The sequence below is a fragment of the Neofelis nebulosa genome, chromosome X, assembly GCF_028018385.1.
Source record: "Neofelis nebulosa isolate mNeoNeb1 chromosome X, mNeoNeb1.pri, whole genome shotgun sequence".
NCBI classification, from domain to species: Eukaryota; Metazoa; Chordata; class Mammalia; order Carnivora; family Felidae; genus Neofelis; species Neofelis nebulosa.
Genome location: NC_080800.1, coordinates 33,934,297 through 33,957,290, shown reverse-complemented (window position 1 = coordinate 33,957,290; position 22,994 = coordinate 33,934,297). Strand labels below are relative to the sequence as shown.

At 47.7% G+C, this 22,994-nt stretch overlaps 1 protein-coding gene across 2 annotated transcripts in view; it reads left to right on the top strand.

Moving 5' to 3' along the window:
- The first annotated feature begins 556 nt into the window (after positions 1-556).
- The window catches only part of SRPX (sushi repeat containing protein X-linked), a 112,237-nt gene continuing 89,799 nt past the window's right edge, over positions 557-22,994 (top strand). Inside the window, exon 1 of one of the 2 annotated variants that reach the window (XM_058713338.1) lies at positions 557-771. In XM_058713338.1, coding sequence (XP_058569321.1) covers positions 681-771 — 91 coding nt within the window. In that variant the 5' untranslated portion in view covers positions 557-680. The remainder of the gene's footprint in view (positions 772-22,994) is intronic. The other variant, XM_058713340.1, reaches the window with a different exon arrangement.

The following is a 22,994-nucleotide window of genomic DNA, read 5'->3' as shown; positions in this document are numbered from 1 at the left end:
CCCTTACAAAAGAGAAACAGAAACGCTGTAGTGTGGACCTTGATGCCGGCAGAACAGCACACCTAAGTTCAAATCCCTTCTCTGCCCATAAGGGTGAACTGGGCAAGTTTCCAAGCATTGGTGTCTTCTTGGGTAAAATGGGCATAATATACCGAACTTGAGACGTGCTCATGCGAATGTGGCCGTTAATAACGGGCGGCAGCGGCCAACGTGGACCCGATCGGTTGCCCCCTCTTTCTGTGTGACTCACGCAGCTCTCTGCACAGATAACAGTGTGGGGGCCCAGGATCTGGGAGGCGGCTGGGCACCAGTGTGCGTAGTCGGGGTGAGCGGAATCGGAGAGCAGGAAAATATTCGGGATCATCTGGTGTCCTAGGGCACGCCCCTGGCGCTCTCTGGCCCTGGGGGGCCAGTCCCGCTTCCAGAAGAAGCGCTGGCACCAAAGGAGGGGCTGGGTCGGAGCCCCGGACCGCGCCAGCGTCCCGGGGAGGAGGAGGGAGGAGGGCAGGCCCCAGGCGGGAGGGAGAGAGGGAGGGATAGCGGCGAGAGGAGGAGTTTTCCAGCACTGCTTCGCCCGCTCGCCGCGCAGCCCCTCGGCTGCGTCCGTCTCCTCCGCCCCCTTGGAAGCGCGCAGCGCAGCGCAGCGCAGCGCAGGGAGCCGAGCGAAGTGCCGGCGCGCCATGGGGAGCTCCGCACTCCGGGCCGCGCTGCTGCCGCTGCTGCCGCTGCTGCTGCTGTTGCTGCGGGTCCCGCCGAGCCGCGCCTTCCCAGGTAGGGCCGGAGGCGGGGCAGCCTCCCCGGCGGGGCGCCTTTTGTCTGCCCCGGACTCTGCTGCGGCGGCCCCGGGGAGGGGTGGGCGGCGCGCGTCGGACTCGCCTCTGGGCGCCGGGAGGGGAGAGCCGGCCGTCAGCCCCCTCCCGCCCGGCGCCGCGGACCCTCCGCGTCTGGGCTTCCAGGGGCCCCGGGCCAACCCGGGTTGGCGCCCGAGGCCACGGAGGGAAGTTTGGCGGCGGGCTGCTTTCTCACCACCTGGAGTTGTGCCTGTCACGCCGTGGCGCGGCCCAGGGGGCCGGCAGCTGGTCCTGGAAGGCGCCCCTACCCGCTCCCACCGGAGGTCCCGGGCCACCTCCGGGGCTGCAGGGCACGAGCCACGGGAGAGCGGCTCTTGTGGACCGCACAGGCGGGGCCTCTCCCGCACCCCCCAACCCCCCCTGCTGGGGATTCCGAGAAAGTCTGCGCCTCTGGGAGAGAGGTGCCAGCTGAGAGTGGTGACTTGTGGCATGCGCTCAGTTAGCCCCAGGGAAACTGGACGGCACACGCGCGGCTCTGCGAGGCAGGGGGTGTGGCTTCTTGTTGCTGGGGGGCGTGGTCTCTAGCATCTAAGGGGCCCCCTGGTGTTTATTAAGACTCTCTTGGTGTTGAAAACCACCTAAACCTTTGGCGATGTCCTTCTAAAAAGCTTCAGCTGACTCCCTCATCTGGGAGTCTTAGGTTAGCTGAGAGCCTCAGGGGAGCGGGGCAACATAGGCGCACCCCTGTGCCCCTGGAAGGGAGAAGAAATCCAGGGGCGCATTTTAATTTAGTGCTGATGGGAAAGTGGGTGACATGGGCTTTAGGGCGTGCAAACATTTGGCTTTGCGTTCAACGCTGTGGGCAGTTTAAATCCGTGGTCTGAGGAATGAACCTACCAAGTTCTGGGTGACAGACTGGGGGGGGGGGGGGGGGAGAGGCGGTGGAGGGTGCCCAGATAGTGTGCTTGGGAGATGTAGGGATGGTTGCTGGAAATACTCCGCACATCCCCAAACGATTGAGGGAATCAAACAAATGTATAAAGTGATAAGCAGGAACATTTGTGTTTTGAGCAGTCTCTAGTAAGTTTTAAGCTGTTTGGTTGGTAGAAACTGATTCAGGGCAAAGTCGAAAGGAGACGTAATCCTCGGCCCCAGGCAAGTGCCATTCCCATGGCCCCCACTCCGCTTTAGCGGGAGTTGGAGTTGAGTTAAAATGAACCTAGAGGAGAAGGGGAGGTCAATACTGGACAGGGAGCAGAGGAGAAGTTGAGTATCTACAGGCAGCCCTTCCCGCTGAAGCGAGAGGTGTCTCTGAGCTGCCTGTACATCTGCTCCTGGAGCCTTTCGCAGCCAAGGGGCCTCTTCTCTTTTTCCAACTGACCTCCCTCTGCTCTCCGTTCTCCCAGCTTCTACCCTTATATAGCGTAGCCTGCTGCCAGGGCCCAGCCATGCACAGAATCATGGGTTTGCCAGTTTGGGTACTCCTTTCTGTCTTTGGAGAACTGCCCCCTGGCTAGCTTGGCTCTCTCTGCCAGCCAGGAGGCTGCCCCCAGTTTGGCACCTCTCGGTGGGGTCTCTCAGGAAATGTGCCCTGCTGGGGCTGTTGAATCCAAAGGAGTCCAAATCACAGGTTTGGGAAGGCTGGGGAGGGGAGACTTTCTAGGCCAGTGGGTCCCCAGGCAAATGATGTCAGCTGAGGTCACCCCGAGTGCTGGGTGACAGAGAAGTGTTGCAGATCATTTCAGAGGCACTCCCAGAGGCAAGTGGATTATGTCTCCAGTGAGAGAAGGTGAAAGGCCTGGAATCAGGAACCTCTGAAAGAGGGAGATGGGGATGAAGGGCCCCATCACCACCCCCCTTCATTATATAACTGCCTGAGGTTTAACAGCCAGTCTGTCAGAGTGAGAGTAAATCATTCCCATTCTGACTCCTAGAAGGTCTCTGGAGTTCTTCCATTTTTGAATTTGCAGCTTTCCTGGCCATCTGATTCATTCTTTAAATTTTTTTTTTAACATTTATTTATTTTTGAGACAGAGAGAGACAGAGCATGAACGGGGGAGGGTCAGAGAGAGAGGGAGACACAGAATCCGAAGCAGGCTCCAGGCTCTGAGCCGTCAGCACAGAGCCCGACGCGGGGCTCGAACTCACGGACCGTGAGATCACGACCTAAGCCGAAGTCGGACGCTCAACCGACTGAGCCACCCAGGCGCCCTTGATTCATTCTTTGTAGCCTAGCAGACAGTGTCTATAAAAATCCTCATGAAATCTATAGAAAGTTCATAGCAAAGTTGTCTGTGTTTGTATGCCTATAAGAGAGTTTTTATTCTGTTCTTTTGTTGTTTTTTTGAGGTATAATTGACATGTAACATTATGTTTCAGGCATATATCCTAATGACTTGCTATTTATTTATATTGTGAAATGATCACCAGAAATCTAGTGCCATCAGTCACCATATGTACTTACAGGTTTTTTTCCTCTTGATGAAGACTTGTGAGGTTTACTCTCCGAGTAACTTTCAAATATGCAATACTGTATTTGTAACTGTAATCACCATGCTTTATATTATATCCCCAAGACACATTTTTTTCTAACTGGAAGTTTGTAACTTTTGACCCTTTTGGCCCATTTTGCCCACCCTCCATATCCCCCCCACCCCAGTTTTGCAACCACCAATCTATTTTCTGTGAGCTTGGGTTTTTTTGTTTGTTTTGTTTTTTAGATTCTACATGTAAGTGAGATCGTATGGTGATTTGTCTTTCTGTCTGACTTATTTCACGTAGCGTAATGTCCTCAAGGTTCCATGTTGCCAAATGAGTATGGCAAGATTCTATTCTTTTTTATAGTTGAATAGTATTGCCTTGTATATATATACATACACCACATCCTTTTTATCCATTCATCTATCGGTGGACACCTGGGTTGCTTCCATATCTTGGCTGTTGTAAATATTGCTGCAATAGACATGTGGGTGCAGATATCTTTTTGAATTAGTGTTTTCATTTTCTTTGGGTAAATACCCAGAAGCGAGTGCTGGATCATAGGGTAGTTCTATTTTGAGTTTTTTGAGGGACCGCCATGCTGTTTTCCACAGGGGCTGCACCAATTTACATTCTTGCCAACAGTGCAAGAGGGTTCCCTTTTCTCCACATCCTGGCCGACACTTGTTGTTTCTTGTCTTGTTGATGATAGCTATTCTAACAGGTGTGAGGTAATAGCTCATTGTGGTTTTGATTTGCGTTTCCGTTTTTATTCTGCGCTTAAACCAACTGTTGCGACCTCATTTACACCTGAGAGTTTGGAGGTTCCCTCCACCTCCTCCTGCAAGGAGGGCTGAAGTTGGAGACTGAGCACCGGTGGGGACTAAGGCTCCGTGAACCTTACACCTGGAGAAAACCTGGCCAAGTAGTGTGGTTTCACCGGTCAGGAAAACCGGATGAGGTTTGCTAGAAGCCCAAGCAGACCACGTCAGCCGAAGCAGTCCTCCAAAAGTGCCGCACTTGGAGATAAGTATTAGGAACTGAATACCTGGCTCAGGCCATACAGTTAAAGTCTCTCCAGGAACAGCCTAAGCTGGAAATTTCTATTTGGGGTTAAAACGTGTAAGGAGCTGACGGAATTCCTCTTCATTAAAAAGGGGGGAGGAAAGGGGGAATGCTGGAGAGAGCAGGACATTCTCATCTAGCATTTTCTTCACCGAGAATACTTCCAGTCCAGTGTATTGGTGTTACTGCTTCTCCTTTCACGGATGTGTGCACTGACAGACACCAGAAACCATCCTTCAAAGCAGTGTCTTTTTTTTTTTTTTTAATGTTTTTATTTATTTTTGAGACAGAGACAGAGCATGAGCAGGGGAGGGGCAGAGAGAGAGGGAGACACAGAATCCGAAGCAGGCTCCAGGCTCTGAGCTGTCAGCACAGAGCCCGATGAGGGGCTCGAGCTCACAGACTGTGAGATCATGACCTGAGCCGAAGTCGGCCGCTTAACCGACTGGGCCACCCAGGCGCCCCATCAAAGCGCTGTCTTGAAATGCTCCAACCTCATCAGCCCTCACACCACAATTGAAATAGAGTCCCTCTCTTTTCGAGGATTCCTAGAACATTCTCACTTTTAGTCTCTCTCATTCTAACTCATGGCCAGATACTGTTTATTTATTTTAAAAATTTTTTAATATTTATTTTTGGAGAGAGAGAGAGAGAGAGAACGAGCATGAGTGGGGGGTGGGCAGAAAGAGAGGGAGACACAATCCAAAACAGGCTCCAGGCTCTGAGCTGTCAGCACAGAGCCCAGTGCGGGGCTCGAACTCACAAGCCGTGAGATCATGACTTGAGCCAAAGTTGGACACTTCACCGACTGAGCCACCCGGGCGCCCCCAGATACTGGTCTTTTAAAGTACAACTTCACTTTTATCACGTTACTCTCCTACTCAGAAACCTAGAGCAGCAGCGCCCTGTCCTCTCTCAAGTTACCTAGAAAGTTCTCAACTGTTTGCAGGGGAGTGTACATTTGCTTCCAGTCCAAGTTTTCAGTCTTTCTCCCCTGGTTTCCTAAAATGTGGCCAAAATACACTACCTGTTTTTGCAGAGCTTGACTCACATTTTTCCTCCTCTTGATGATTACTATTTCGTGCACCTGGGATGCTTCCCGCGCCCCTCTGCCACCCAGCCACCTGTCTGCTCAAATTCTGCCCACCCTCCCATGACTTCCTCTCTTGGTTGAAACTTTCACGTGGTCCCTTGAATGGGAAGCTTCTGCCTTCCTTTAAACACCCACGGCGCTTCATGTTTCTCTTGTAGTGTTTGTGACACATGCCGTACGCTGACTTATGTCTTTCTTTTCATTTCCCATGGTGCCTAGCCGAGCCCCTTGAGCCAAGTGGCTATTTGCGCTGATGGAGTTAATAGCCCTATAATTTGGCTGATGGGCCATTGGAGAGAAAGGGGCTGAGTGAAATGTGCGCAGGTAAACAGGGCTTTGTGCCACCGTGAATCTGCATGCGTAGGGACTGTGGCTTGCTGGCCATAGAGGTTGCTTTTAAATCCATGAACACCCTCTGTTTAAGCAATAACCTTCTCTGTTGGGGGCTGTAAGGCAAGAGACTTACTGCAGCCACAAGCTGGAGCGTACATTTATTATTTTTGTTGGCCACTTTGCTACAGCCCCTTCCAAAGTGGTTGAATGGTTTCCTTAGTAAAGGAATATGTGTGCTACATCAGTTCCCCTTTCAGAGAACGCAACTAAAATGGGTAATTGAAGGGGAAGATTGAGTTTATACAGAGGAAGGTTACTTTTGCCAGGCTATAACATAGTACGAAATTGTGGCAGCCAAGTTATGATTAATACCCAGGTTAAAGATTAACTTTCAGCATAGCAGTGTGAATGGGCTCCAGGTCCTGGGGAGTTTCTCAAGCCAGCCCCTTAGTTCACCATTGTGTGATTTCTTGACTGTCAGCGTTTTTGGGCCATTGTTTATGGGAGTCTGTTAAGCCTGAACTTTTCTCTTGGATGTTTGAATGTAGATCTGAAATGGAATCAATTGTTCCCTTTTCTAATGAAACCTGGGCTCTACCCAGAGACTGACTTTTTATTTATTTAATTTATTTTTAAAGCTTTTTAAAAAAGTTTATATATTTATTTTGAAAGAGAGAGAGTGCGAGTGGGGCAGGGGTAGAGAGAGAGGGAGACAGAGAAGCCCAGGCAGGGTCTGCGCTGTCAGCACGAAGCCCAGCATGGGGCTCGAACCCACGAAACCATGAGATTGTGACCCAGCCGAAACCAGAATGGGACACTTAACTAACTGAGCCACCCAAGTACCCCGATACTTACTTTTTAAAGTGGACACTGAATGATGGAGTGCTTGGGACGATAGGGCAAAGAAGGTAGGGAATTCCTTCTCTTACAGCTTTCTGTCTTCTGGAGAAATAGACACTGAGTTATCTATGGGGGCGGGGGGCAGGGTAAACGTTGTAGCACAGGTGGGTCAACGGGTCCTGGTAGCTCAGAGGGCGGCAACGCAGTTAGATGGCTGATGCCAGGGACAGTGGCACTGCAGGCCCAAGGAAGGTTAATGGAGGTTGCCTGTGGGCTTCTCTAAGAACACTTGGAAATTGGAAACAAAAATCTGCATGGGTGTTTTTTTTCTGGGGAGAAGGTCCTTATCCCAATTCCGAACCACTCTTCACTAGATCATCTTCGTGACTTCTGTGAGATGTGCCTCAATGGGCACACAGATCCACATACAAAGTAAGACGAAATTGCCGGAGCAGGGGAACTACGATTGAACCAATAAGCGGGTAGGGGAGGGGGGAGTCTCGAGTTGTAAGCAGTGGTGCAGTTTCTCATTCTTCTTGTTTAAAAAGCAACACCAAACAAAGCGGGTGTAATCATCGATTGTAGTTGTATTTTGGGCTGGGCTGGCAGCTTGGTGTACCCCTTACTTTGCACGGCATCTGTGCCCTGAGGGAGGGTCATTAGTCAATATTTGTGCACCAGTTGACGAACTGAAATAATTGTGACAGAGAATAAACATTCTTTTTTTAATTTTTTTTTAACGTTTATTTATTTTTGAGACAGAGAGAGACACAGCATGAACGGGGGAGGGGCAGAGAGAGGGACACACAGAATCCGAAACAGGCTCCAGACTCTGAGCTGTCAGCACAGAGCCCGACGCGGGGCTCGAACTCACGGACCGCGAGATCATGACCTGAGCCGAAGTCGGACGCTTCACCGACTGAGCCACCCAGGCGCCCCTAAACATTCTATTTCAAGTATCCCTGCAGGATTTAACTGGAATTTCCAAGATGATAATTCCCAAAGAAAAAGGAATGCAAGGTAGCAAGATGTCAGAGGAAATTTGCACTGCCCTGAACAAGGACCTGTCTGGACAGGCAACAAGTCAGGGCATGGTTAATTGTTGAGGCTCTTGGATTTCAGATCACCCTGGAACACTATTCCAGGAGACTTACAAACTCCAGAGAGCCCCCAGGGGTGGGATTTTCAGATAAAGATATAAGGGGAAAGCTTGTGCAAGAGAAAGGTCACTGGTGGCATTGCCAAGCTCCCAAGTTTTCCAGATGATAATTGGTTTCACCTGGATTGTACGGTTTGCATGGCGCCCTCGACCCAGAAACCTCTGGAGTGCTCGTTCCCGAGCGGCATGATTCACTCACCCGTAATCCTTAGCTCATACTGGATGCGTCTTTATGCATTGTTCCCCAGGGAGAAGATAAATGGGTTTGGACATAATGGCTTGGATTATCCCAGAGGTTTGGGGTTGTAAATTGAGTATATTGGTTTTAAAACTTTTGTGTGTGAGTAATAGACAAATCCAAACATAGAATTGGGGGCCGACTTTCTGCCTTGGCCTTGAAATAGCATTGCACTATTTCTTCTGCCTTGCTCGTACAGTGATCTGTCATGTTGATGGGTCACGTGTACCAGCAGCTCGTTTCACCTGCTGTCACTGGCTGTTTGCAGTGTCTACCTAGTTGTGCCTAATGAACATCTATTTCTTCAATGCCAATTGTACCCCAGGACCCTCTGACTGATGGATGACTCTGGCCTGCCATTTGCTGTGTGGGTGGCTGAGCTGAATGGCCCTGCCAGTTCCAGGGATCCAGGAATGTTCACAAAAACTGGTTAAATTAGGGCCACAGGGCAAAGATTGAGCCAAGGTTTGGCAGGCCCCTTGTGGAGTGGAGAGGAAGTGGGGGCGTATAGGAACTCTGACAGACTTGTTGCCACTGACTCAGCATTTGTCAGACAAAGGCTCTAATTCCTTTAAATATCCAGTGTTGAAATCCTGTTTCCACTTAGATTTTAATTCAGCTTTCCAAGGGGTGGAATCATACTGTTTCCCCATTAGTTACTCATGGATCTGAGGCCTCCAGCCATGTGAGCCGATCTGGGCTCACTGGTTCATTTTGTGTCCTCACGGCGGCTCTCAGTGGGTCTGTGGAATGAAATCTGCCAAGGAGAACGCCTCTAGCCAGTCTTGACCCTGCTGAGTGTCCCAGGCTCTATCTAGATCCCCAGAGGAGTTTCCCATCCACATCTAGGCTCCCCGGTGTGGGCCACCTGATCTCTGGAACTGTGGAGTCTCAGACTGGTGGGGCCCCGAGATGCAACTCCCTGTGTCTTAGTGATGAGCCTCCGAAGCTCAGTAAGTTGAAGGGGTTTGTCTGGGGTGACATAGGGCGTGAGAAGCAGAGCTGGATTTAGAGCTAAGTGGTGGCCCCAGAATTCCAATCACTCTCCCCCAGGCATGCGCCAAATTTGGTTTTTGAGTGGCTACTTCGCGTTCGGACACCATCCCGGACACCGGCGATGGGCAGGCTGGAATCAGTTGGACCGTGCCCGTTTGCTGAGGGTGAAATACACCCGTCCGGGTGTATTTCGGCATGGTTGTGTATATCAACACTTAGCTGCAATGTCAGGCTCTCATGCCCGGGGCTGTTTGCACGTTCCTCCAGGGCTGTGAGCCCCAGATGCTCCCTCTCTATACCACTTGCTTTGAGCTCCCCAACTGGTATGTCAGGATATTATTAACAGCTTGATTGAGATATAATTCACATCCCATACTATTCACGCATGTAAACCAATTTGGTGGTTTCTAGTGTACTCACAGAGTTGTGTGTCCATCACAATTTTAGGACATTTTCATTAGCCCCAGAAGAAACGCCACGCCCCTCAGCCGTCACTCCTCACCCCCAAGCCCCTAGCTCCAGGCACCCGTTCATCTTTTTTGTGTCTCTACACATTTGTCTCTTCTTTACATTCCGTGTAAATGGAATCACTCCATATTTGTCCTTTTGTGTCAGGCTTCTTTCACTGAGCATAATGTTTTCAGGATTCATCCGTGTTGAGGCAGGTATCAGCACTTGATTCCTTTTTATGGTTGAATTTTATTCCATTGTGTGGTTATAGCACATTTTATCCATTCATCAGTTAATGGACATTTGAGTTGTTTCCACGTTTTGTTTTGAGAGAGAGAGAGAGAGAGAGAGAGAGAGAGCATGCGCATGCAGAAGGGGCGGGGGAGGGAGAGAAAGAGAGAATGAGAATGAGAATCTTAAACAGGCTTCATGGTTAGTGTGGAGCCCAGCATGGGGATTCGATCCTACAACCTTGGGATCATGACCTGAGCCGAAATCAAAAGTCGGACACTCAACTGACTGAGCGATGCACGTACACCTCTACTTTTGGTTTTATTATGAGTAATGCTGCAAACATTCCCCTAGGTTTCTGTGTGGGCATGTGGCTTCATTTCTCTTGGGTATATACCTAGCAGTGGAATTGCTGGGTCCTATGGCAATTCTGTGTTTAACCATTTGAGGAATGGCTATTTTCCAAAGCGACTGCAGCCTTTTCCATTCCCATCAGCAGTTGTGTGGTGCTTCCAGTTTCTCCACACCCTCAGCAACTCTTGATACTATCTGTCATTTGATTGAGTGGTATTGTTTTTATCTCAGGTCATTAACAGCCTCCACTCAAGGACTGAACGAGAAAGCAGTGTCTGTTCTGCCAACTACGGCAGGATACTGGTGAGAGTCACCTAAGGCTGCCTGCCACCCTTTCACTGCTGGCTGCAGGTCACTGCTAGTCATCGGGCACCCTCGGGCAAATCAGAAGAACATGCTGTGGGGGCGCCTGGGTGGCTCAGTCGGTTGAGCATCTGACCTCGGCTCAGGTCATGATCTCACAGTTCGTGAGTTTGAGCCCTGTGTCAGGTTTTGAGGCGACAGCAAGGAGCCTGCTTGGGATTCTCTTTCCCTCTCTGTCTCTGCCCCTCCCCCGCTTGTCCTCTCTCCCTCCCTTCCTCTCTCTCTCTCTGTCTCTCTGTCTCTCTCAAAAATAAACATAAAAGAACATGCCCTGTGTGGTTACATGTAATTCCATGGGCACGGGGCTTGGTCAGGAGACAGACTTTGGGCTAATTAGGAAAAGGATGGAGACCCACCCAGGAGTCAGGATTGAAGAGCGCAGGGCAGGATGATTTGAGACCCCGCTTGCTCTTTTGGTGGGTGTGACAGTGTAGGGGATAACCCGAACAACCTCACGTGGATGTCAGTGGCTCACCCCAGGTGGGACGGAGCTATGGACCCCATATTTGTTCACAACTTGTGGCTGTCTAAAAGGAGAGAGAACAAAGCAAAACAGAAAGCGTGCTTGCATATCGGCAGCATCCTCCCACGTGTGAATCCTTGGATCCCCCGGGAGCAGGTCAGAAATGCAGAAGTTCAGGCCCCACCCGAGATCTACCAAATCAGCACATGCGTTGTGATCAGATCCCTCCGCGATCCTTATCCACAGTGAAACTTCAGAAGTCCTGGTGTGATGAATGTGTTCAGCCCTTTGCCAAGTCAGGGCGGCTTGCCTGTTTCTATCTGCCGCAGAAGGGCTCCCTTACCCGCCTCCCCCTTTTCCTGTTGGCTTTGCCTTCATCATGGTCCTCTAGACTTCCTAAGTTCCCGACATTCCTGAGATAAGCCTGCACAGCCTTTAGGTCTCTACTCCCTCTTGTAACTCAAAAGCCAAGTCAGTCCTTAGGAGGACCTTGACTTCGTGTCCTTTGAAGTCCTTCCGCCTGGCCTAACGTCCAGCCGTCCGGGCCCCAGAACCGTCTTCAGTGATTGGTGACGGGGCCCTTGCATGGCTGTGCCCTGCAGCTAGGCTGTGCCTTAGAAATCTTAGAAGGCTCCTTAAGAAAGCCACAAGATTGTGGTCGGGCCCTCCCTTCCCTCCCCAGCAAGACCTCGTCCTGCGACTGAGAATTGCTAAACAGACACAGGGACTGCACATCTTTGTGCTAGAAACCAATGCCCCTGCTTGAGGGAGGAGGCAGCCCCTGGGATGATGCGTGAGATCAACACCAGCGGGGAAGTCAGAAGAACACACGCAGCCACTCACGCTCAGCGCCCCAAACCCCACGAATTGGGCAAGTCAGGAAGACTGAACTGGTAACAGCAATAAAGGGGGAGCCTCCCACCTTTTCCAGGGGGTGGGTCGACTCTGTATTCTGTTTTGGCAGATCCGGGCTAGGGATGAGTCATCCAGGCCAGGGGTGTCCCAAGTAAGTGTGGGCAGGCCACGTAGGGCCCACTGCCTGGTCTTGTGTGACCGGTGAGCCAAGAATGGTTTTCAAGTTTTGAAATGGTTGGAAAAGTCAGAAGGAGAATACTTTGTAGCATGTGAAGGTGTTATAAAGTGCAGGTATCTGTGTCATTGGAGCACAGCCATGCTTATCTGTTTGGGAACTGTCTATGGCTACTTGGTGACAGGATGGCACAGTTGGGTAGCTATGACCCAGACCAGGTGGCCTGCAATGCAGAAAACGTTTATTATCTGGCCCTTTGCAGAAAACGTCTGCCACCCCTAATCTCGGGCCTTGCTACTCAAGGTATGGACTGAGAACCAGCCTCATGGGGGAGCTTTAGAGGCCTGTAGAATCTATTCTTGCCAATTCTCAGCCAAGGCCTCCTTTCCTAAGTCAAAGCTGGAGGCAGACTGGCCTTTGCTACTTGCTGACAGACCTTGATGCAGTGAGGATTTCAGGGCGTCTTTCCAGATCTGCTGCCCTGCCAGGACCTTGCTATGTGGTGTGGCCTGCAGCACTCCACCGCCCCTTACCTTGGTGCTGAGGGCTTAACTGGACATGTCTTTTGCCAGGTGCTGTTCTTTCAGGAGCCTGTAATCTTTCTGCCAGTCAGGACTGTCCCTAGTAGAAGATCTCCCAAAGCGGCTTCCCGGAAGTGCTTCCCAGAGAGGTTCATAGATATTCTAGGAGTAGCAGAATGCATTGTCATTGGGAAATGCAGGGTTAGGTTTCTCTATTATGGCAGGACTGCGGAGGGTCATTGATATGCTAATGACCCTGTTACCCTCAGGGAGAGGACAGCAGAGACTAGTGAAGACCACAGACCCGCAAGGGCAGCACCACCTGGGAACTTATTAGATATGTAAATTCTCAGGCTGCACCCCAGAGCTGCTGAATCTGGATGTGAGGGGAGGTGGGCCCAGAAGTCTATTTTTTTTCCTTACATTTTTTTAAATTGACATGAAAGTTAGTTAGCATATAGTGCAACAATGATTTCAGGAGTAGGTTCCTTATTGTCCCTTACTCGTTTAGCCCATCCCTCCCACAACCCCTCCAGTAACCCTCTGTTTGTTCTCACTATTTACGAGTCTCCTGTGGTTTCTCCCCCTCCCTCTTTTGTTAATTTTGCTTCCCTTCCCTTATGTTCATCTGTTTTGTATCTTAAAGACCTCATATGAGTGGTCATATGATATTTGTCTTTGTCTGGCTGACTAATTTCACTTAGCATAATACCCTCTAGTTCCATCCACGTAGTTGCACATGGCAAGATTTCATTCTTTTTGAAGCAGTGTATTTTTTTTAAAATTTTTTTATTAAACATTTTTATTAATTTTTGAGAGACAGAGACAGAGCGCCAGCGGGGGAGGGACAGAGAGAGAGAGGGAGACACAGAATCCGAAGCAGGCTCCAGGCTCTGAGCTGTCAGCACAGAGCCCGACGCGCGGCTTGAACCCACAAACTGTGAGATCGTGACCTGAGCCGAGGTTGCACGCTCAACTGACTGAGCCACCCAGGCGCCCCAAGCAGTCTATGTTTTAACAAACCTTCCACGTGATTCTGATGTTTGCACAAGTGTCCGAATCACTGGTATGGTCATTTCCAAATTGGTTTCTCAGAGCACCTCATCAGACTAGTGTTCCACATTTTGTTTTTGTTTTTTGTTTTTTTCTATTTTTTAAATTGAAGTACAATTAACATACAGTGTTAATTAGTTACAGGGGTACAACATAATGATTCACCAGTTCTAGACGTTAGTGCTTGCCACGGTGAATGTAGCCATCATCTGTCACCAAACAACGTTAATGCAATATTATTGACCGTATTCCCTATGTCTTTTCATCTCGGTGACTTAATTATTTTATAACTGGAAGTTTCTGCCTTTTAATCCCCTTCATCTGTTTCACCCATTCATCCAGCTACCTCCCTTCTAGCAGCCACCAGCCTGTTCTCTGTATTTAAGAGTCTGTATAGGGTGCTTTTTGTTTGTCTGTTTGTTTTGTGTTCTTAGATTCCACATATAAGTGAAATCATATGGTGTTTGTCTTTCTCTGTCTGACTTATTTTATTTCATCCTGTAGGTCCATCCATGTGGTCGCAAATGGCAAGAGCTCATTCTTTTTTTTTTTTTTTTTTTTAACGGCTGAGTAGTAGCAGTGTGTGTGTATCACATTGTCTTTATCCATTAATCCATCCATGGACATGTGGGTTTCTTCCATATCTTCTCTATTGTAAATAATGCTGCTATAAACATGGGGGTGCCTATATCTTTTCAAACTAGTGTTTTTGTTTTCTTTGGGTAAATATCCAGTAGTGGTATTACTGGATCCTATGGTCCTTCTATTTTTAATTTTTTTTTAAGGAAACTCCATTCTGTTTTTCACGGTGGCTGTACCAGTTTGCATTCCTACCAACAGTGCATGGGAGTTCCTTTTTCTGCACATCCTTGCCAACCTTTGTTATTTCTTGTCTTTTTGGGTCTAGTCGTTCTGACAGGTGTGAGGTGATATCTCATTGTGGTTTTGATTTGCATTTCCCTGATGATGAGCGATGTTGAGCATATTTCCACATGTCTGTTAGTCATCTGGATGTCTTTGGAAAAATGTGTATTCAAGTCCTCTACCCATTTTAATCATACTATTATTTTTTTGTATGTGTGTGTTGAGTTGTGTAAGTTTTTTATATATTTTTAAATATTAGACCCTTATCAGATATATCATTTGCAAATATCTTCTCCCGTTCAGTAGGGTGACTTTCCATTTTGTTGGTTGTTTCCTTTGCTGTGCAGAAACTTTTTATTTTGACGTAGTCTCAATAGTTTATTTTTGTTTTTGTTCCAAAACACCTTGCCTCAGGAGACGTATCTGGAAAGAAGTCGCTCCCGCTGATGTCAAAGAAGTTACTGCTTGTGCTCTTGTCTAGGAATTTTATGGTTTCAGGTCTCACAATTTAATCCATTTTGAGTTTATTTTTGTGCATAGTGTAAGAAAGTGTTCCTGTTTCATTCTTTTACATGTAGCTGTCCACTTTCCCCAGCACCATTTTTGAAGAGACTGTCTTTTTCCCACTGGATATTCTTGCCTCCTTTGTTATAGATTAATTGACATGGGTTTATTTCTGGGCTTTCCATTCTGTTCCATTGATCTGTGTGTCTGTTTTTGTGCCAGGACCATAATGTCTTGATTACTGCGGCTTTGTAGTATATCTTGAAATCTGGGATTGTGATACCTCCAGATTTATTCTTCTTTTTCAAGATTGTTTTGGCTATTCGGGGCCTTTTGTGGTTCCATACAAATTTTAGGATTATTTGTTCAAGTTCTGAAGGGAAAAAGCTGCTGTTGGTATTTTGATAGGCATTGCATTAAGTCTGTAGATTGCCTTGGGTAGTATGGATATTTTAACGATATTAATTATTCCAATTCATGAATTGGAGTATCTTTCCATTTGTTTGTGTCATCACATTTGTTGTTTTTAAAGGGAACTGTGTTTTTGGTTTCAGGACAGGACATTTGAGAAGATGAAATTGAAATTCTTGAAGCCAGTTGCAGTGACCGCTGCAGGCTCAAGGGGGAAAAAAAGAAAACAAAAATCCAACTCTTTGGGTAGCATCATCTGTCCCACATCTGCCCCGCTAAGCAGTTGTATGCATACTTGGTTAAAAGAAGTTTCTTCCGGCTTGGAATTCCTTCTCTCTCTCTCTCTCTCTCTCTCTCTCTCTCTCTCTCTCTCTCTGTTTCTGCCCCTCCCCTGCTCACGCACGCTCGCTCTCTCTTTCAAAATAAATTAATTAATTAAAAAGAATAAATGAATGAAGAGCAAAGGCCTGGGCAAGAGAACTCAGTGGTTCCTCCCACCTCCCCTTCCATTTTTGAACTAAGAGACAACAACACAGTGTTTACAAACTCTCAGATAGCAAAGGATGAAAAGTGTCCATCTGCAGGCCCAAGGTTGTAACACCAAGCCGGCGCTGCACTGTTAGCACGGTGCCTGATGCAGGGCTCGAACTCACGAACCTGGAGATCATGACCTGAGCTGAGGTCAAGAGTCAGACGCCCAACTGACTGAGCCACCCAGGCGCCCCTTGCCCTTCGTTTAAGTGGAGGTGAGACCTCAAGACGACCGCAAGAGGTGATGTGGATGGGTGGGTTTGTGACTTGGTTTTGCCTCCTGAATAGAATCTAAGGAAGCAGGGTCACCTCATTGCCAGGGAAGAGGCAGTTTGGCAGGCCCCACAAGTGAATGGGGCGCTAGAGTGAGCTCTTCCCCTGCCCTGCGGCTCCTGGGCGTGCTGGCCAGCTAGGATGCCATGTGACCTCAGCCGGTGCCCAGCCTTCCTCCTTTCTTGGATTGGGAGTGTGTTTCAGTTGACCTCTGAGGAGGACCGGCGAGCCTTTGGGGGACCATATGGAGTTGCTTTTGTTCTGCTGTCTGGTCTTACTTTTAAAGGCTAGACCTCTTTTTGTCTGTCCATGCCGAATGTGCACGGTCAGCCCCCAGGGTCTTGGGGGTGCCCCTTGGTGCCACCAGGAGTTACTCTTTGTTGAGGGCCTGTGCTTTGGGATGACCTCAGATTTAGGTGCCCTGTTTCTCCTCTCTTCCAGCTTTCGGCGAGAGGCAGGGACCCACTTTGGCTCTTTCTAATATTAAACAATAGAAGGAGACTAAACTGAAAAAACAATATTATTTTTCCCTCGAACGAGAGTAATGCCTTCATTTATAAAGCTGTCCTTTTAGCTTGCTTTTTGTTAGCTGTGTGAAATATGGCCACAATTAAAATTTCGTAAACCACATCCTGTCTTAATTGTCTTTGCTAATGAAAGGCGGGGTGCCTGGGGACTGTGGGTGCCTTCCCTTTGGGCTCTTGTGTGGAAGGGTTTGAGTACAGGAAGAAACATTCTGTCAGGCGAAGCAGCTGTAGAAGCAAGGCTTGTCTCTGTGAGCTCCTGTCTGGCAGGGATGGCTTTCTCGCCAACCCCCCACCATATTTACCACTTGTATTTTTTTTTCTGGAGGAAATAAAGTTAGAATGGCTATTTAAGAGTAGCCTTAATGGGGAAAGAAGTTACCTAAGGTTGGTGTTGGGTACAAGAGAGGGAGGAAGAGCCCCCCCCCCCCCCCCCCCGCCCAACAGTAGGATGGAGTCCTAGTTGTCCACAGCAGTGGCCCAGTGAGCAGTAGACTTACAGCCTTCCCTCCCTTCCCGTCATTTTGCTTCCTGGGAATCTCCTCCCAAATGAGCTACTTGCACCTTATTATAGAGTCTGCTTTTGGGGGAACTCACACAATGTTGAAGCTGTAACTTTACCCAAGATTTTAGGTTCTAATTCAGAGTTTTCTCTACTGCTGAATTGATTCTTGCTGAGCAGAACTATCTAGGTCAGTAAGTGAACCAACCATAAGGCAGACTTCCATGAGGAAGCTTGGGGAGTGTTTCAGTCATCTGTTGCTGGGTAAGAAACCATCCTAAACCTTAGTGGCTGAAAACAGCCACCACCACTTATTGGCTTAGGAGTCTGCAATTTGGGCAGGGCTCAGTGGGGATGGCTCATCTCTGCTCAACATGCTGTTGCCTGGGGCAGCTCGTACGGGGCTGGAGGACCCAAGATGGCTCCACTCAACGTGTCTGGCACTTCATCTGGGATGACTGGAATGGCTGAGATGGCAGGGCCTCCCTTTTTTTTTTTTTTAATTTTTTTTTTTAATGTTTATTTATTTTTGGGACAGAGAGAGACAGAGCACGAACGGGGGAGGGACAGAGAGAGAGGGAGACACAGAATCGGAAGCAGGCTCCAGGCTCCGAGCCGTCAGCCCAGAGCCCGACGTGGGGCTCGAACTCACGCTCCGCGAGATCGTGACCTGAGCTAAAGTCGGACGCTTAACCGACTGAGCCACCCAGGCGCCCCAGGGCCTCCCTTTCTACCTCTCTGCAAGGCTCCTATTCTCTACATCTTCTCTGTCTCTCCGTTTGCCTTTCTGTCCGGCGGAGGAAATGGGCCTTTGTACCCACAGGTAGCTCCTCAAGGGATGAGAGCCAAAGCTGCCGGGATGCTTAAGGCCTGGGTGCAGGACCATCAGAGCACCGCTTTTGACACGTTCTGCTTGTTAAAGCAAATCACAGTGCAGGCCTAGTGATGGTGAAGGTGGATAGACTCCACTTCTAGAAATGGGAAGAGTGGTGTCAGGGAATTGTTGGTGGCCATTTGCAAGCAGTCCCCTATGGGTTTGGTTTGGAAGAGCAGAGTAGAAATGTCAGTTTAACCTCTCAGGGTGTATGCTGGGTGTGTTCTGATTAAATGCTGGATTAGCTCTCTGTGTATTAGGCTGTCTACCTATAGAATGTGCATGCCCTGATTCATGGCCAGTCCATAGAAGGGAGCGAGTCTGTGTCCCGGGAATGTCCAAGGTTCATTTGCCAGTGCTTACTGGTACTAGCAGCAGCCTCCATCCTTTGCTTCCCCAGACCTCTTTTATTTTCATCAGTGGCAATGACTGCTAAAGGAAAGGTAACTCGGGGTACTTGGGTGGCTCAGTCGGTTGAGCGGCCAACTCTTGGTTTTGGCCCAGGCCACGACCTCGCAGTTTGCGAGTTCAAGCCCCGCATTGGGCTCTGTGCTAATAGCACGGGGATTCTCTCTCTCCCTCTCTCTGCCCCTCCCCAGCTTGTGCGCGCTCTCTCTCTCTCTCTCTCGAAGATAAATAAATAAACTTAAAAAAGATAAAAAAAAGGTAACTCAAAGTAGGTCATAGACAAAAATATAAAACCTGTAACTGTAAGACTTGTTGGTGCTAATATGGAGAAAAAATCTTTGTACACTTGAGTTAGAAAAGATTTTCTTAGATATGACACCAAGAACATGATGTATTGTGCTCGCTCTGGCAGCACATTTACTAAAATGGGAAAGAGTGTGATTTATAAAGGATAAAAACTTTAAAAAAAGCCGCCTGGGTGGCTCAGTCAGTTGAGTATCCGACTTTTGATATTGGCTTGGATCAGGATCTCACGGTTCGAGGGGCGCCTGGGTGGCGCAGTCGGTTAAGCGTCCGACTTCAGCCAGGTCACGATCTCACGGCCCGTGAGTTCGAGCCCCGCGTCAGGCCCTGGGCTGATGGCTCGGAGCCTGGAGCCTGTTTCCGATTCTGTGTCTCCCTCTCTCTCTGCCCCTCCCCCGTTCATGCTCTGTCTCTCTCTGTCCCAAAAATAAATAAAAAGTGTTGAAAAAAAAAAAAAAAGGATCTCACGGTTCGTGAGTTGGAGCCCCGAGTAGGGCTCTGTGCTGATCGTGTGAAGCCTGCTTGGGATTCTCTCTCCCTCTTTCTCTGCCCCTCCCCCACTCACAACACCCACACCCCCCCCCCCGACACACACACACTCTCGCCAGCACACATGCGTGTGCACACAAAAATAAATAAACTTTATTAAAAATAAACAGTAAAAGAAAGTACTTCATCCAAATTTTAAACTTCATTTTTCAAAAGACACAGTTAAGAGGATGAAAAGATAAGCCACAGACTGGAGAAAGTATTTACAAATGACATATAATCCTGATAAAGCACTTTTGTCCAGAATATATAAAGAGCTCTCTAAACCCAAATAATAGGAAAACAAGTAACCCAATTTAAAGAGTAGGCAAAATATTTTATTTTTTAAATGTTTATTTATTTATTTTGAGAGAGACAGCATGCACGTGTGTGTGTGTGTGTGTGTGTGTGTGTGTGTGTGTATGTGAGAGAGAGAGAGAGAGAGAGCGAGCGAGCGAGCAGGGGACAGAGAGGGAGAGAGAATCTCAGGCTGCTAGTGTGGATCCCGACTCGGGGCTCAATCCCATGAACGAAGAGATCATGCGATCACGACCTGAGCCGAAGTCAAGAGTCAGACGCTTAACCAACTGAGCCACCCAGGCGCCCCAAGGGTAGGCAAAAAAAATATTTTAACAGACACTTCACCAAAGAAAGTATATGCAAAGATGCTCAGCGTGATTATCCACCTACTGGCTGGATGAACTTGGCCAGCTTCACTTCTGCTTTCATCTGCCAAATGTGAACCATGCCACCTGCTCCCCTGGGGAAGTGATTTGTAATGTGCAGCACAAATATAAGGTATTGTTGTAACTCCCCCAAAACAACTCGCGCACATCTTTGTTCCTCGTAGAGGGCTGACTAGCCATTTTCTCTCTCTCCCTCATTGGACCGTATGTGACAGACACCCACAAATTGCTGGCTCTGACGGCGAGGTAACCACTGGCCACTGGCAATTTGAGGCCAGTCATTTACTGTAAGCTCAAGTGGACGTGGGTGTCTCCCACTGTGCTTTTCCAAACCAGTCTGGTTTGTAGGGCTCCCTAAAAAAATCTCCCACTGTCTACTTCTTCTGCCCTCAAGTGTCCCAATGTCCTTTCATTTCAAGGAACTTGCATCATTTGTGCTCTGTAACCAAGGGCCTCAGTGTCCCTGAGTACTGTCAATACCTAAGAGATTGACCTTGGCCTTGATTTTTTTTTTTTTGTCTTGGAATTCATTTGTTATCAGTGGTAAAGTCGGAGATGTATTATTTTATATTCTCACATATTATATTTTTTCTCTAGGACCTCATGTTAAATTCAGTGCTGAATGCTTAGTAAGGACACTGATTGTGCGAGGAGTGAGTAAGAGAACATTTTTCATCAAGTTTCTAAATTTGGAAAAAGAAGCTTAGATGAACAGCTGCAGTATCCCAAATGATTTTCCATTTCTGTGAATCCCAAAGGCCCCTCTTCATGCATTTAAAATTCCTGGAATTCCTGAAATTAAAAAAAAAATACTGTGAGAGGAACACACAGGGTTTGTTTTTTTTTAACAGCTTTACTGAAGTCTACTTGACACAGTAAACTCCACTGAATTACCTTTGCAGCTTTTCTTTTTTTTTAAGTTTATTTATTTATTTTGCAAGAGAGGGAGCACAAATGGGGGAGGGAGGGAGAGAAAGAGAGAGAGAGAGAGAGAGAGAGAGAGAGAGAGAGAGAGAGAGAGAGAGAGAATGAGAATGAATTCCAAGCAGGCTTCACATTCTCAATGCAGACCCCAATGTGGGGCTCAAACCCACTAACCTTGAGATCATGACCTGAGCCAAAGTCAGATGCTTAACCGACTGAGCCACCCAGGTGCCCCCTGCACCTTTTCAAAAATTAATTGGCACGTTTGTTTTTTGCAGGTCTGCTTCTGTGTTCTTTATTTTGATCCATTGATCTGTGTGTCTATCCTTTCTCCAGTGCCACATTATTTTGATTACTGTAGCTTTGCAAATAGTCTTAAAATTGGGTAGTGATGTGGAAAACAAAGACAGAAGAAAAAAATGAAAGTTCCTTACAACGTACAGCCCATGGACAAGTCCTTGAGACAGGCAGAGTGACCTTCCTCTAGGAACTCAGCTGCCTCGATGTTAATACTTTGCTAAGGGCAAAAGGCAATCTTAGCTTAACATTAGCCTGACCTCCAGGATCCTTTAAGTCTCCTCTAATGTATAAAAATCCCTTTGGAAACTTCCTTATCTCTATCCCCCACCCAAGATATATGTTAGAAGTCATCTTCCAAAAATATGGACCTCTGATATACATCTGGAGGGTCTCATGACTAAAGGTTTTACTAGACACTAATAAATGACCTTATCCTAACAGCAACCAGCCTCTCAAGGTGCTGGAAACCTTGCTTCCAAATTTCTTAGAGATTTAGACTACCCCTAACCCCCTCCCAACTTGAAAGTATATAATCAGCCGCCTGTCACAACCCCAGTGCAGCTGTTTGTGCCCATGGGTCCTGTCCCCATGCTTTAATAAAACCACCTTTTTGCACCAAAGACATCTCAACAATTCTTTCTTGGCCATCATCTCTAAGCCCCAACATTTCCATATCAGGTAGTGTGCTTTCTCCAACTTTATTCTTTTCCAAAATGGTTTTGGGTCTAACCTCCATGTAAATTTTAGAATCATCTTATCTGTATCTACCAAAAAAATCTGCTGGGATTCGGATCAGAATGGTTAAATCTATCTATCAGTTTGGGGAGAATTGACATTTTTCCTATTTTGAATCTTCCAACCCACAAATACAGCATCTCTCTCAATTTATGTAGGTCATTTTTAAAATTTCTTCTGTCAGTATTTTGGAGTTTTCAGGCTACAGATTGGGTGCATGTTTTGTTAGCTTTATACTTAAGTATTTCATTTCCTGGAGCAAATAGAAATGATATTTTTTAAAAATCACTTTCTTTTTTTTACTTAAAAAAATTTTTTTTAATGTTTATTTTTGAGACGGAGGGAGACAGAACGCGAGTGGGGAAGGGGAAGAGAGAGAGGGAGACACAGAATCTGAAACAGGCTCCAGGCTCCAAGCTGTCAGCACAGAGCCTGACGCGGGGCTCGAACCCACAAACCGAGAGATCATGACCTGAGCTGAAGTCGGACACTTAACCGACTGATCTACCCAGGTGCCCCAAAAGTCACTTTCTAACAGTTGTTTGCTAGCAGGTAGAAATACAAGTGATTTTTGTGGGTTTTTTTAGTTGCAGTATAATTAACATACACAGTGTTATATTAGTTTCAGGTGTGTCATGATCCAACAATTGAGTACTCAGTGCTCATCATGACAAGTATACTCTTGATCCCCATCTCCTATTTCATCTGTCACTCTACCCACCTCCCCTCTGGTGACCACCAGTTTGTTCTCTGTAGTTAAGAGCTTGTGTGTGGGGTGGGTTTTTTTGGCTCCTTTTTTTTCTTCATTTGTGTGTTTCGTTTCTTAAATTTCACATCTGAGTGAAATCGATTTTTTTGCTTTGACTTTGTATCTTGAAACCTTGCTAACTTCGGGAGATATTTCATAGATTATTTAGGACTTTCTACATAGATAATAATGCCATCTGTGAAGAGGGACAAGTGTACTTCCTTTCCAATCTGCCTGCCTGCCTTCTTTCCTTCCTTCCCTTGTTCCTCCCTCCCTCCCTCCCTTCCTCCCTTCCTCCCTTCCCTTCCATATTGCGCTGGCTGGGGCTACCAGCATAATGTTGAATAAGACTGGTGAAGGTGAATGTCTTCACGTTTTCCCCAGTCATTCGGGATGGGGGGGAAACACTCAATCTTCCACC